Here is a 16409-nt window from a genome sequence, read left to right on the forward strand (position 1 = left end):
AGGAACGAAACATCACAAAAATAAAACCTGTTTTATTTTTCATGCTCTATGTGTTATGAAATGTAACCTTCTCTTTTATTTCCAACACGCACCCCTGTTCTCTCTGTCTCTCTCTCTGTCACACACACACACGCACATAAAAGGGGTGGTTTATTTTGGACTTGTTGTCGCGGATCTGCGTTCTCGCGAGACCTGGCAACCCCGTAGGAAGGGCTTTTAAACGCAGCCCAGGCACAGATTAAAAACTGTTGCATTCACTGTTTGTTTCACTTTTCTGTCACTTGTCGCCAACGCTGCTGTGTAAGTGACCGCCACGAAGCCGAGGCGTCTCGTTTTCTCATCCTTTCGCGCCTCGGAATAGTGCCATGGAAGCCCCGTGGGGGGGAAGTTGCGCCGCTTCCTTTTTTCGAAGCAAAGTGAAGATTATTGTCACATAATCCAGTCTGGAAATCACTGCTTCGGAGACTTCTTTTTTTTTAAACGGTACACAGGGGACCATGGCCGCCGGAAATGAGACCCAGGTGCACGTTTACGAACAGGTCGCCACTCTGATTTCGTGTGGCCTCTCGGTTCTCGGATCGCTGCTGATCATCCTGACGTACGCGCTCTGGGCGGACCTGCGGACCACGCCGCGGAGGCTGCTGGCGTTCCTCTCGATCGCCGACCTCCTGTCCGCCGGCTCCTACTTCTACGGGGCCTGCAGGATGTTCGACCGCGAGTCGTGGGACTGCGTGGCGCAGGGCGCGATCTCGACCTTCTCCAACACCAGCTCTTTCTTCTGGACCGTGGCGATCGCGCTGTACTTGTACGTCTTCATCGTGAGGGCCAATCAGAGGGCTGCGGACGGCCTGGTGCAGTACTTCCACCTGGTCAGGTAGGAGCGCGTCCCCGCGGCTTCCCCGGCGAGGACGGGGGACGTGCCCACGTGATTCCCACAGGCCGGCGGGTGGCACCGGTGACGTGGGTGCATAAATAAAACCTGCCGTCTGAACATTTTTGAATGGCAGTAGGTTTTCTGACAACTTGAGAGGCCTTAAGCTGTCTCTTTTTTTTTTCTCCTAAGCAAGACGTGTCAATTATGAGATTTACTTAATTGAAATGAAAGTGAAGCGCAGCACAAGGTGACACAACGAAATGCGTCACCCTTGGTGAGCAGTGGGCTGCCCCGGGAGCAGTGTGTGGGGATGGCATCTTGGCTGCTCGGGATTTGAACCGGCAAACTTCTCATTACGGGGCCGCTTCCTTAATCGCTAGTCCCCCCGCTGCCTTGTAATTGATTACAAAAGACCTTTCATTTGCCAAGTTAGTGAAGTCCGCCACTTATTGGCATTGTAATAATCGACGCATGTCTTCTGGTCCTGGTTCTGGTCCTCAGAGCCAGTAACCCCAATGACGCTCGACTCCTGCGTGTGTTGCAGCTGGGGCGTACCTCTGTCCATTACCCTGGCGGCCCTCCTGCTCCGCAAGATTGGGTACGACGCGTCCGAGGTGTCGGTGGGCTGGTGCTGGGTCAGCATCCGGGCCAGGGACCACGTGGCGTGGATGCTCCTCACAGGCAAGGTCTGGGAGATCCTGGCTTACTTCACCCTTCCTGTGCTGTACATCCTGATCAAAAGACACATCCAGAGAGCGGTGAGTCCTGCAGCGCCGCAGTGCAGACGTGCTAGTGTTTTTTTTTTTTTTGGGGGGGGGGGTCTTGTGTTGACCATCACACTGTTCTCAGGCTTGCATAGGGCACTGTGAAATCCATTTCATTTTTTTCCATTTATAAACATATCTATTCACCTTAAAAACCTAAAATGTGATAATGGAGTGGATGGGGGGGGATAACCTGCAATATGACAATTCACATTTAATCACTAAAGTCCTAAGCACCATGCAAAGAACTGTTTCACAATATTACACATTCTTCCTTTTGTAAAATAAAAGTGCTTCACGTTTGAACAGTCTTGAAAAATACGTAGCAAATAAATAACCATTTTGAAGCCCTGGAATACAAAAAAAGTTGTGCCCACTTGCATTTTGAACTGGAACCATGATGATAAAATCACGTCTTGGATCATCTGATTTGTTTGCTGGTGCTAGATTGCTTGTTTTCTCCGTCTCTGATACGAGTTATTGGCCGTAAGTGGTCGTCACATATGTCCTTACAGAACAGTTGTTCTTCCGGTTCATAAAAAGTAGTTTGGCTAGTTTGCTCCACTGTAAACGTTGCACTAAGAGTCGAATTCCATAATTTTCTGCGGACATGGTGTTCCAGCAAACCAAACTTAAACGTTGCGTAGGCTCTGAGCCGATCGGGCACATGGTACATATTCGCCACTGACGGCCTCTCCGCCATCGCTGACCCTGCGTTCACATTGCGTTGGTGTGCGAAAGTCCTGCCTCAACCGGATAAACGTGTAGAAACGGCAGTTTTCCACACCCCAGAAATCGGCCTACTTTCATCGTTCATTTGTACGGTACAATCCTTCATATATCACCGTCATAACAGCTACATTTGTAATTTGGATAAATGCGGACACAAATCACGCTTGGGGTTGTATTTTATTGACTCGCTGAGCATTTAGGTTTAGTGCACGTTTAGGGATACATCCGCCAACATCACAATGAACGCGTGCTTTACATTTTGTTAGTAATTTAATTGAAATGAGCAAGAAAGTGCTGACTGGTTATTTGCACCCCACCCCCCCCACCCCAAAGCTAGATCTACATAGTAAGCAGCATTTTTCACTCACCGAGCCCCAGAATGTCTACTTGAAATGGGGTTCATAAACCTACCTCATGAGCCAAGAAGGAAGGTGTTTTTATGCATTATAAATTATATAATGAACAGGAATAAACGTGCAAAATTAAGTTGTTAAGCAACGTGGTCTGTGTCCTGTCTTTGTGTGTGCGTGGCGTCGCTGCACGCTTTCTGGGTGCTCCGGATTCCTGCCACCACCCAAAGTCAGGCACACTAGGTGCAGTGGCAACTCTTTAACTTGTCCCCCACCCTATGCCCAGTTACGCAGGATGGGGTTCAGCAACCTTGACCTTGCTTAGCATTAGGCTTGGTCTGTTTTATTCAATTTTATTTATTTCAATCTGAAAATGTATGGAATTATGATAGCATTCCATAATCACCTGGAAATATTTTCTTATGATTTGAAAGCCTATCTTTCTTTTTTAACTAGCATGCCACCCTCTCAGAATATCGTCCCATCCTGGCCAACAACACCACATCAAATTCTCTGTCCTCTATGGCAGACCTCAAGTTGACCCTCATCCCGATCATCTTCATCTTCCTACGCATGTGGAGCACCATTCGCTTCATCCTCATGCTGGTGCGCTCCCCAGCGCGGCAGAGTCCTGTGCTGGTCACGCTTCACGTGAGTTGAAATCCACATACACTCGAGTTACAGGGCAGCGTGTGCTTTAGGCCTGAAGCAGTTTTCTGGGCATTGGCAACACAGAGTTCTGTGACTGTCCTTACAAGCTCATTTTTACCCGTAATTAGGACACTTTACAGTTGTAAAATAATCATTTATTGCCAAATTAAGAAACTAATGATGTTCCATGTGGGGTGTATAAAACTGAATTCATTAGTTCATTATGCATCTTGTTCTTTTAGTTGTATTGGATTATGGGGATCTTTTGTATATGCATGCCCCTGAAAAGGCATCGTATATGCTCGGTACAGTTTATCATGCTTCCCTTTACTGAGGTTGCATGGCGTTCGCAGTCTGCAGATGTTCATGCTGGTATAAGCGACACGTCTGCTCCATTCCCGTCTGTATTCATATATCTCACAAAAACGTAATGGAAATTATTCTGTTAGGTCAGCTCACCTTTTTTTTTTTTTTTTTTTGGATCTGCTGTCCATCCACCAATGTCCTTTTGAGCAAAGGGCTGTTAACTACACTGAACCATCTGATGGAAACTTTAGGAACCTTTGTCTTTGACTTTTAAATGGTCAATATTAGCTTTTTATGTCTCTCATTTGTGTTGTATTTAATATCATATATAAGGCGGCATAAACGGTGGATACGGAAAGTATTCAGACACCCTTAAATATTTCGCTCTTTGTGATATTGCAGCCATTTCCTAAAATGTTTTTTTTTTTCCTCATTAATGTACACACAGACCCCCATTTTGACAAAATACACAGAATTGTTGACGTTTTTGCAGATTTATTAACAAAGTAAAACTGTACTCACATGGTCTTAAGTATTCAGACCATTTGCTCATATATTTAACTCAATTTCTTCTGATCATCCTTGAAATGTTCTGTGTTTAATTATACTAATTGGACTTGATTTATCAAAGCTACACCCCTGTCTATATAAGACCTTACAGCTCACAATGCATGTCAGAGCAACTGAGAATCATGAGGTCAAAGGATCTGTCTGAAGAGAATTGTAGCGAGGCACAGATCTGGCCAAGGTTACAACAAAAATTTCTGCTGCCTACTTAAGGTTTTTTAAGAGCATAGTGGCTTCCTTAAATGGAAGACATTTGGGACAACCAGAACCCTTCCTAGAGCTTGCCGTTCAGTCAAACTGAGCTATTGGGGGAGAAGAGCCTTGGTGAGAGAGGTAAAGAAGAACCCAAATATCACTGTGGCTGAGCTCCAGAGTTGCAGTCGGGAGATGGGAGAAAGATGTAGAAAGTCAACCGTAGCTGCAGCCCTTCATCAGTCAGGGTTTTATGGCAGAGTGGCCCGACGGAAGCCTCTCCTCAGTGCAAGACACACGAAAGCCCGTGTGGAGTTTGCTAGAAAACACCTGAAGGACTCCGAGATGGTGAGGAAATGACATTCTCTCGTCTGATGAGACCAAAATAGAACTTTTTGGCCTTAATTCTAAACGTTATGTGTGGAGAAAACCAGGCACTGCTCATCACCTGTGCAGTACAGTCCCAACAGTGAAGCATGGTGGTGGCAGCATCATGCTGTGGGGGGGTTTTGCAGCTGCAGGGACAGGAAGACTGGTTGCAATCGAGGGAAAGATGAATGCAGCTGTAACCCGTCTTCCCTGGACCTGTCCCTTCCAGGTACTTTGCGTTGTGATTGTACAGTAGACAGGACACAGGACGGTTGCAACTGACGTTTTTTACTGTAACAAATAAAACATGGGTTGTGGATGCACAGCGTCTCACACAGGGCTCCCCTCTTAATAGGTAAGAAAGGATCTGACCGGAGCACCCATGCGCACACAGGTACCCGCGTAATCAGCCCAATAATGCGCGCGCGCTCGCACACACACCCAGAACCAAAAGGCAGGAGATATAGAAAAAAACATATAGAACCAAACAAAATGCACATAACAGGAAAAAAACACACAAAATTCCAGAGGTTGCATGTTTTGGTGAATCGCAAATTACATATTAGCAAATGTATGCATTATAACAATATTAGCAAATGTATGCATTATAACAAATAATGAAAATTATAAGGGGGTCTCAATACTTTCCATACTCACTGTAGGTCTCATTATATGCTGCTGCCTTTTTTTTTCTTTTTTTTTTGCCAGGACTGCAAATCTCTAAAATCTTCTTTTTACTGTTGTGGAGCGCCCCACCTTAAAAAGAGGCCTTAATAATTTTCTGTCTGGCTGCTTGTTAGGGTATTGGAAACACTTTCCAGGGAGCAGCGAACTGCATCATGTTTGTGCTCTTCACCCAGCCCATCCGGACCAGGCTGGCCGCCTTCTTCTGCTGCAGGAACCAGCCCCCAACGTCCCAACAGAGGGGGGACACAAATACACCCTCATACTCCAATGGTACTGTCCCCCAGGGGTGGGACAGCGATAACTGAAGAGCACTCAGTGGAATATGGGAGTATCAAATCTCTGCAAGGTTGGGAGGCGTGTGTGTGGGGGTTGTGGGGATGAATTGGATTCGTGGGACACCCCCCGCGTACCCCCCCCGGGCTTCATTTCTGCAAGTGCCTTAAAGGATTAATGGAGTCTCTGCAGTCACACGCACAAGGACCTGACCACACACAATTGCACTTTAGATTATGAGGGTGGGCCATGTTTTACAGCCTTGGGTTTTTATAGCATGTTTCTCCCTTTTTTCACAGCTGCTGGTGCAGCAGCTTGTTTCTGCTGCTGTTTTCGTCCTTGTCCACTTACAGAAAGAGATTGATTTTTGTGCAGGGACTGTTAGACCAAATATTTGTACTGAAAATGTGTAAGGGCTGCTTTTTAGCGAGTCTATGACCAGAGTAAATGGTTGAATATTTTCAATTACAGCACCGGTATGTTGTTGGGGCTTTCAGAAATAACTTTTCTTAATGGCTGGATCCTAGTTAACCGTAGACGCCCAGCCCCATTTTCTAACTTTCATTATGATAGACAACACATAGGCATTATGGCACTGGTCTTAGCACCGTAAAAACACAGCCCTTTAAAATGTTTGCACCTCTGTTTGTACCTACTATTCTATGCAAAACTTTTGAGGGTCAATGTAGGTATATATTGAGCTCAACATATCAGACCTGTTTATGTCTATATACAAAAACCACCATTGGTAGACAGACCTCATGTTTCAAATGTGACCGTTGCAGCACTGTAAGGCAATACATTACACCAAGAACCTTGAACAGTATCGGTAGACATTTCTGTATGCACATTTTAGAATAATGGATGTTCTGTTCATGCTATTATTGTTAAAAAGAGTTTACACCTGTACTTGTTAAAAATTGTGCATTCGTATTTGTGTTATTCATAGCTGACAGCATAAACTTGGAGGCTTTGCAGAGAAATGAGGGAAAGATGTCTTTACCAGTGTAATGCAGTGTATCTTTAAAAATGTTTTGTCTCATGCGTTTTATGTAAGCATAGAAGCACATGAATTGAAATAAAGTCATTTAAGTACATTATTTTGTCATTAAAGTCTCGTTACTCCAGTGTTCTGATTAGAATGTTTAATTTCAACAGAGCTGTGGTTTAAAGAACTGTTTCATAATCCACACAACACCACACTGACTTGTTTTAATGGTGAAACCTATAATCGGAGTGTGATTCTGCAAATCAAAACGCAAGATTCAGCTCTAGGGGGAATGCGGCCCTACCTTCACACTTCATACATTTACTGCATGTAAAGCATAATTTCACCTTAGTTGTTATTTTTTTCTGTAAAGGTCATTTCCCAAGGACACTTTATTCATACCTGTACAGTATTGCTTATATAGCAGAGAGGTTTTAATTACTGTAAAATAACCACTTAAGAAAAATTAGTGCTAGATGTCTAATTTGGCTTGTACAAGAATGTTTCTTTTCATTTTTCAAGGTATATAATAAAACTGGGAGCAACCAGGTTTAAATAGACACTGCTACACAGCTTGATATCAGGTCTTCTACATGATTTGTGGCATGAACAATGCAAGGTATTCCAGTGCTGACCAGAAGAGGATGGGTTCCACTTTCTGAGCCTTGGCTCCTCATGGATTTTCTTCCCTTTTTCTGTTTAGAGTCACCCTTTGCTTGCTCAGTATGGGCTTTGAGCATGATTAAGAGCCCACGGTTCTGAAGTTTAATAGAATATTGTTATTTATATTCCTTTTTTTTTAAACAAAAGAATGTCACCACTGTATAAATAATTAAACTATGTTTAATCAATTGTTAGTCTCTGTGTGAACAATATAGAATCATTGTTATACTACAGATCAATACAAACCGCCAACAATGGCCCAGTTCAAACAAGGTAAGCAAATGATTCTTTATTTCTCTTTTGTCTGTGCACAATGGCCACCGTAGTCAGGCTAAAATCCCCCCCCAGGGTGCACTGCACCTCATCTGAAACCCAACTCCCATCTGCTTATAATGCACTTCCCTGTCACCCCGAGTCACCTTAACCTTCCCCGATGTTGTTCCTACCCCGGCAGTCCTGACACACTGCAGCTTCCCGTCTGCTGTGAACTCCCATCAGTAACAGTGAACTCACAGCACTGCCGCACTGCACATCTCCCAATGCAGACCCTTCTCTCACTCTTTCGAAGCCCCTTGGTAATATTCACAATGCGACAGAGCTGCTGGTCTGTGGAACAGCTGAAAATGAGATACTGAGGATGTCCACCTTAAGGTGACGTGGTGCAATCAATAAGATTAATGAGCTGTAGGAGGGAGAATAGAGATGAGGAGCTCTGCAGTGCTGCGGCGCAGCTGGGCTTGTAAATTAGCTGAATAGCGACCCCTGCTGGACACGCTGCGAACAGCATGAGCAGGGACCTCCAGTAAATAATGAGTACTTCAATCAGTTCCTTACTAAACTTTACAAAGTATAACGACACAATACGTGTTTAGACAGAACAAGAAGAATAGTTTTTCAAACCAACAAGAAGCCATGGGTTCTACAACAAATTGCTGCAGTTTTTCTAGCAGTTCAATTATAAGGACTCACACATTTTACCACATCAAGTTCAGCAATGCCCACTGTCAATGCCCACTGACTGTAATCGATCGTGGTGTAACTGTGCAACTGATATATGCAACGTCTGCCAGAATAGCACTCCCTCAGACTGCACATGTCAAGGGAAGGGTGCCGTGCCCTGTTGAGGGCGCAGGGATCAGAAACAGTTTATGCTGATGAAGTGTCCTTCAGGACGCTGGAGAGTAATGGAAGGAGAGAACTGCAATTTCTCTTCGATAACAGTTAATCCAGCATATGGGCTTTAGTGCTGACAGAGGTACTAGAAACAAAAAGGAGCTTCATCAAATGGACACCTTAGGGTTTTGGGCAAGTTGCCATTTAATTCATTTACTTAGAGCTTAAGCATCAGAAAATAGGCAAAACTACCTATCAATCCATCTGTCTGTCTGTCGAGGTAATATCAGCAGAGTGTTATACTGCAGTATATGTATACAGCTCTGCAACAAACAGAACCAATCTTTTTAAATTCAAAATTAAATTTTAATCACTAATTAAATAGCATTCATTAAATAGATGTTTTGCACCACCAGGGTCAAATAGTTACTATGAGGGAAAATTTGAGAACCTCCATGTAGCTCACAGAATTATCAACCTCAGAAATGAATAAATAAATAGATAATAGATAAAGGATAAATAAAGGTTTCTAAAGGTCACTTTACTTATACGGTGTTGTAGAAACACACATTAGCACCATCTTCAGAGGCGGTCTGGGGTTTTCTTTTTTCTTTGACATTGAGTAATTGTTCAATTACGACGTCCCTAAATTCCGCTCACTGTTATATAATGAGGTGATTCCCGTACTGGGCGAGATTATTCACCAAAGCAGTCTGCCACAATAGTGTGGGCTCAAACAGGAGCAATCCATTACATTTTTAATCAAGAATGCATTAATTTGTGGGGTCTTAATCTGAGCCACATGCAAGATGTAGGGCAACAACAAAGGTCAAGGTCAATGACGGAGGTTGCTGTGCAGCCAACACATGGCACACTGATTATCTTAGCACAAACATATTACATTTTATTGGTTTTTGTAAAGCTCAGTGAAATTTGAAAGATAAATTCTTATGCATGTTATAAAAATGTACAAGAAAGGGTGTAAGAGAACACACTGTAATCTAAGATGAAAGTGGCCATGCTCAGGGACATGGGAAGCACTAAAAGTCAGGTTAGGTCACTTAAGAGTTTTCTATTGACAACAGTGAAGTGTTTGCATTCATTACCAGCAGGGGGCGGTAGATTCCCACGTTAATCATTTACATCAAATTACTCCAAACATTTTTGTAGAAATGGAAACAACTGGAATGACTTCCTCACGTAATTATTCCTGTGGTTTTTATAGAACATTATTATTGCTGAAAGTTTAAGTAATTCTGGACATTTTAAGCAAGCAGAAGAAACATTTTTACCAGGGTATTTGAAATTATGATCTGATTATGATTGGCTTTCAATTTTATTAATTGTACATAATGGAAAACACCTACAGCAGCCTGTCATGTAAAGCCAGTGTAATTAACACTCCTTCAACCTTTAATTTGTGCAAATTATTTAAGTGTAATCAATCACAGCCATTAAAGTCCTTCACGCATGGGAGCTACAAAACTGTTTGTAAAGGTTCGGGAGACTTATTGCACGATACTAGCAGTTTACAAAGTGTTATCTGAATCGTAGGTCCTTGAAAATGATATTTAATTTTATGGCGGGCACTTGTTCTGTGCGCAGCATTCAAAGTTCACATTAAAGTGGCCGTGCACACTGCTGTCTCTGTTGCGCAGATCAGAGAACACTGAATCATGGGAGACGTAATGACTATAGAGGATCCAGCAGAGAAGAAAGGAGTAAGTGTTTCCCACAGATCAAACAGAGCTAAAATATTTATTCATTTGTCTAAACGCACTGCGTGCATGCTTACATCCAAAGGCCCGCACAGAAAAAAAAATACTCCTCAAAGCAATCGGGTGTTTGCTCTAGAGCTAACTTTTAAAAGTCTACATTTCTGATGATTTAATATCTGTATTGTATTGCATTATATCATTGCACTGATGGTGTCTTTAAACAGCATGATTCTTTTATGATTTGTTTATATTTTTAGAGGCTGACCCTTGTATTGGCGCTTTCTACACTCATAGCCACTTTCGGGTCCTCCTTTCAATATGGCTTCAACGTGGCCGTGGTGAACTCCCCAGCCCCTGTAACTATTACTCACATCCTGCTCCTCTGTGCAAATGGTTGTGAGTGGAGAGGGCTTCTGATAATGGTCCTGCGTTCATGTGTGACAGTTCATGCAGGGTTTTTACAACGCCACGTACCAGGAACGGTATGGGACTCCCATCGAGGACAGCTTCCTCACGCTGCTCTGGTCCCTGACTGTCTCCATGTACCCCCTGGGTGGATTCTTTGGTTCCCTCATGGTTGCTCCTCTGGTTAATAAATTAGGAAGGTAACATGAGTGTGTCTAAACAATAATCATTTTTACTTCATTCATGTATTAAAATGAATTATGCTAATGTTCATGCCAGGAAAGGAACTCTTCTGTTCAACAATATCTTCTCCATCGTCCCTGCTATAATGATGGGAGTAAGTGAGGTTGCCGGGTCCTACGAGATCATCATTATCGCTCGTATTTTAGTAGGCATTTGTGCAGGTTGGTCTTCTCGGGAACATCACAGGGAGTTATTCATAGGGTTGGTGGCGATTGGAACGAATCAATCTGTGTGGATCCCTGCTCTCTAGGCTTGTCCTCCAACGTGGTGCCCATGTACTTGGGCGAAATCTCCCCCAAAAACCTCAGAGGAGCCATTGGCATTGTGCCGCAGCTTTTCATCACCGTTGGCATCCTCACGGCCCAAGTGTTTGGCATTCGGCACATCCTGGGCAACAACACAGGTGGAGTGCATCTGTCTGACCTGCTTAACCAGTCACTTTGCCTTTGGCATCTGTTGAAGAGTTAACAGTGTAAATCTGCAATGTGTGTCCAAATTATCTTCATTCCACCGTGGCAATAATGAGGTCACTTTCTTAACCAGCGTGTGCTCCAGGGACAAGATCAAAACATGAACCCCTGTTCGGGTTCCAAACGTTCCTCAGCACCGGCCTTGCAGTGTGAAGGCACATTTCCCCTCATTAATACAGCAGTGACTAACCCTTTTTCATGATTTTGTCCCATCCCCTAGGCTGGCCGGTCATGCTGGCCCTCACCGGGATACCAGCAGTCATTGAGCTGATCTTCCTCCCCTGGTTTCCAGAAAGCCCACGCTACATGCTCATCCAAAGGGCTGACGAAAAAAGTGCCAGGAAAGGTAAAGAAGTGCTTCTTGTTTCCACCTCAAGAAAACGGTGATATTTCCACTGTACATTACTGTCTTGTCAATCTGACCTCTTTATAATGAATTTTCCCAGGTTGAGTGGTTCAAACATCTGTTCCTGTCTTTCATGTGTTAATGCCACACTGACCGCAATATGTTCTTGCAATTTCCTAATAGAACATGCATGAATGATAATTGTTCAAAGAAGTGCTATTTCTGTGTGGAACAATTTCCAGCAACTCAACAGAAACAAATGGGTTTAAAATGAATGAACTCTCTATACACAGCGTTGCAACGTCTACGGGGCTGGGAGAATGTGGATGCAGAGCTGGCTGAGATGCGTCTAGAGGACCAGTCGGAACGAGCGGAGGGCCGCCTGTCTGTCCTCAACCTCTGTTCCTTCCGCTCTCTGCGCTGGCAGCTGGTGTCCATCATTGCCATGAACATGGGTCAGCAGCTGTCCGGCATCAATGGGGTGAGACGGGGCTGTTTACTTCAGGTTTTTCTGAACCTCCATTACACTGAGTACCGTGAGAGACTATGTTTTCCTGTTAATCATTGCTACCCAAGAGATCTGTGACTCACTGGTTAGGATCAGGATTCAAATGCAAATGGAAGAACCCATCTTAGACAATCCATCCATAATGTCTCACTTTCAATGAAGGCCTGAGCGTATCAATCAGACTCTCTCTAATGATATTTTGCTGCTGTGTGTTTAAATCCAGTGTAGTTATTATTCCACATATCTTCAATGTAGAAAAATGAATATCCTCAGTATTGTGTGTTCACAATATTGGTATTGGATGTTAGTCAATAATGAAAAATATTTATATGCTGTTTAAAAAGTAAATAGACCTATGCTCAGAGCTGCTGGCCTGTGGCATATGCAGCATAGGCAAATGCTAAGGAGGATGAAAAAAACATTCCACTATTCTTAGAACGAGTTGGTATTAATGTTTCTTAATAGGAACAGAACAAACCAAATTTGTCTGCTTAGCAAAGCCTACTAAGTAATCATGGTAATTATAATGACTCCAGAACTTTCAGATCAGGCCACCGCGGCAATCCCCTATCACCCCTACGTCTCAGACAGGCACAGTAGCACCTCACTATGAAACAATTATGAAAAGAATTTTTTGCTACTTGAATTATTTGTTATTTTAATTTGTTATTAGAATTATTTTATAGTAATTTGTTATAATAACAACTATTTCTATAATAACAACAATTCCAACAAGTCTGAGCAATTAATGATTCCCCCAACATTGCCATGAACATGGGTCAGCAGCTGTCCGTCATCAATGGGGTGACATTTATTATTATTTATTTTTAAATAAAAAAATAACTAGGATTTTTTTTTTAATGACCAGGGGAATTTACTGTGATGCAAGGGGCACCACATAATATCTTGCCTAGGGCTCCAAATTTGTGAAAAAAAAGTGAATGACCAAAATAAAAATGAAATAAAATACTTCTGTTCCTTGCAGATCTACTACTACGCAGACAGTATATTCTCCTCTGCAGGTGTGAGAGAGAATGACATTCAGTATGTGACTGTGGGAACGGGAACAGTGAATGTTTTTATGACGATTACTGCGGTAAGTTCAAACCTGCCAGATAATATCTAATATTTATTAATAATATAATAAGTATTAATAATGAATTATATACCACATGATATTTGGGCAAAGGAAATCCAGGTCAGAAAGGAAGGAAGCATATCTAAAGGATATTAAAGGATTTAACTCACAAATGTACTCCAAAACAAAGATTTGATACATCTTTAACTTCATACCGGTGTGTGTATGTGTGTGTGTGTGTTTTAAAATGATTCTTTTCATGCCACATTCTTTCTGCATGGCCTAACATGTAATCATTAGTATGTTTCTGTTCGAAACATGGAGCGTGAAATCTGGGGCCCAGTATTGACCTTGGGTTAAGTTATCTTGCATGTGGCTTGTACAATACAACAATCCCATACAGTTTGGCAGGTGGTAGCCTATTAACCAGAAGACCCAGGTTCAAACCCCACTTACTACCATTGTGTCCCTGAGCAAAACACTTAACCTTAAGTTGCTCCAGGGGGGGACTGTCCCTGTAACTACTGACAGTAAGTCGCTCTGATAAATGCTGCAAATGTAAATGTCAGTTTGGGTGAGAATGCTACTGTATCTAGGTGGTACTCCATAATATCGGTGCTCCACTCTCCTCAGTACATAATACATGTGCGTTTGTCTCATAATATGAAATGAAAGTAGATACATTGTCTTATAGAAGTTCAAAATAATCTTAAGTAAATTATCAGCACTGTATGTTGAATAGGGATAGGTAATTAATCATAATTAGTCATGTTGTTTTCCATGGGTGTAAGCATGTAATTCTGCATGTGAAAGTTCTGTGTCAGGTGTTCATTGTGGAGGCTGCAGGGAGGAAGCTGCTAATGCTCTGTGGGTTTGGGATCTGCTGCGCTGCCTGTGTTCTCCTAACCATCGCCCTCACATTCCAGGTATAGTCTTTCTACTACCTGAGGTCTATTGAGGATACATGGATTTTTAGATAAACTGCATAAACTGCACTTGGTCCCTTAAACCTAAGAAAATAGTCTTCAGCCTTTGTTTTTCATTCCTCCCCTGCTTAAGATCAGGGGTATCAAGCAAGCCTGTTGTTCTCATCTTTCATCTGGGTGTTCAGACTGGAACAGATGAATTGTTAAAGGGAAGAGTTCAAAGCTCATTTTCATGCAGTCCTGACAAGATTCTAATTTGCCTGTCAAAGAAGTAATAATAACAGAAGGTGTGACTATAGCTAACGTCAGGAAGTCTAAAGGAACATAGCCTTTGTTTGTAATTCTCAGACTCATGACCCCCAAACACAAAAAGCACGAAAATCATTCAAAGGCTTGAGGTCTGAATGACTTCTAAAGCCAGCCATAAAGGGGTGCCAGAGATGCAGCATCGTAAATGTGGAATTCCTGGGTTCGGGGTTAATAACTGTCGTAGTATTACCTCCCAGTTTACAGCGGCTGTTGTCATCTTTTATAGGATAACCTGAGCTGGATGCCCCATGTCAGCATAGCCTGTGTTATCATCTATGTAATCGGACATGCTATTGGTCCCAGTAAGTCCAGTACTTGCAGTTTTTATTACACTATTTATCAGTGGTGGATGCAGGACACACACCATGTACTGGAGTCGAGATACCCAAGCCCTCCCTTTAAAAATATTAAAGTATTTGTCTTGAAATGTGTAAGAGTAAAACTACAGTGATTTATGCTGGCCCTAATTTGGTGTCAAACACACCAGTCTCACCTATTAATTAGAATGTCATTAATTAGTCTGACATTGATGTCTAATAAATTTATCCTAAGCCCTACACATTAAACGTTTCCATTTGGTAAATTCAAGCAACGCTGAAATAAGTGGATTTGAGAATTATACATTATTCATTTTATTATTAGGGAGACTGCATGTCTCTATGTATCAACATAAAGATACTATACTATATGAAATATAACCTGTCATAACTGGTTATTTGTATATTTTAGTCATGAATCTCCCCACAACTTCAGAAACTGTGTGCTTCTTAGTTTTTTGTGTGCTGCAGTCTTTTTACAAGTGAAAATGAATAACAAGTAAAATGTCTTTCCAAAATAAATAAAGTTCAATTCTAAGCTAAATGTACTTCTTTATTGTTTGCTACTGCAATAATATTGATGATTGTTTTCCTTTCTGTCAGGTCCAATCCCGTATGTAATAACTACTGAGATGTTTCGGCAGTCATCAAGACCCGCTGCATTCATGGTTGCTGGTTCTGTTCACTGGCTATCCAACTTTACTGTGGGGCTTGTCTTTCCTTTCCTAGAGGTCAGAGTTCAGATCAGTACAAAACATATGAAAATGGATACAAATTATGGATCCATTTGGAGGAATTATGATTGAATCTAGTATGTCTATACATTGCTAGTCAGTGCTGGCCTAGCGGCTAAGGAAGCGGCACCGTAATTAGCCTGTCATGGCTGCCCACTGCTCACCAAGCAGAGGACACGTTTCACTGTGTGCACTGTGTGCTGTGCTGCAGTGTTTCACCATGACAATCACTTTTTTATAAATAAAGGGTGGCATCAAATATTTCTGTTTATTATGAAAAGAAAATATGACAAAGATATGCCATTTTGTTATTTCTATATCTTCAGAAAGGGCTTGGTGCATACTGTTTCATCGTCTTTGCCTTCATCTGCCTGGCAACACTCATCTACATCTGGGTGGTTATTCCTGAGACCAAGAATAAAACATTCCTGGAGGTCAGCCAGCTGTTTTCAAAGAGGAACAAAACAGAGATTGTGGTGGAGGCAACTGATACTGACATGAAAGACCTGGATGCAAAAGACAGATGGCAGGAGGATCAAAGGGTCACCCCCTAAAGGTCATGTAAACAGAAAAAAAATCTGTAAAGGAAGGATTAACCTTTTCAAGTCAGGTACCAGGATATCGAATATCAGATGTGTGATTTAGGGGGTTCTTATCACCAATATTTCAACTTTGTAACAGTTATTTTCAGTAAATATAATTTTTTTCATTGATAATAACACTACGTCATACCAGCTTTCTTAAGAATCCCTTTATTAGAGGTTATCGCAGCATTTATAAAAATGAGTTGGAAATTCATGAACACATTTCAGAATTTCAAAAATGC

The 16409-nt window shown here is 42.2% G+C and overlaps 2 protein-coding genes across 2 annotated transcripts; both read left to right on the forward strand.

The window, feature by feature from the left end:
- Window positions 1–209: 209 nt before the first annotated feature.
- On the forward strand, window positions 210–6862 carry gpr157 (G protein-coupled receptor 157). The gene is made up of 4 exons (XM_028993981.1): window positions 210–874; window positions 1419–1632; window positions 3177–3371; window positions 5606–6862. Exons 1-4 carry the CDS (start codon window positions 498–500, stop codon window positions 5795–5797), a joined length of 978 nt encoding a protein of 325 aa, XP_028849814.1. The 5' UTR covers window positions 210–497; the 3' UTR covers window positions 5798–6862.
- Window positions 6863–10217: 3355 nt separating this feature from the next.
- slc2a5 (solute carrier family 2 member 5) lies at window positions 10218–16137 on the forward strand. Its single transcript, XM_028993403.1, has 12 exons — window positions 10218–10250; window positions 10505–10603; window positions 10692–10852; window positions 10932–11056; window positions 11146–11298; window positions 11586–11711; window positions 12005–12192; window positions 13205–13315; window positions 14122–14223; window positions 14759–14834; window positions 15453–15580; window positions 15910–16137. The coding sequence occupies exons 1-12, from the start codon at window positions 10218–10220 to the stop codon at window positions 16135–16137; spliced, it is 1530 nt and encodes a 509-aa protein (XP_028849236.1).
- The last annotated feature ends 272 nt before the right edge of the window (window positions 16138–16409 follow it).

This window comes from Denticeps clupeoides, chromosome 10 (genome assembly GCF_900700375.1).
Source record: "Denticeps clupeoides chromosome 10, fDenClu1.1, whole genome shotgun sequence".
Lineage (NCBI taxonomy): Eukaryota > Metazoa > Chordata > Actinopteri > Clupeiformes > Denticipitidae > Denticeps > Denticeps clupeoides.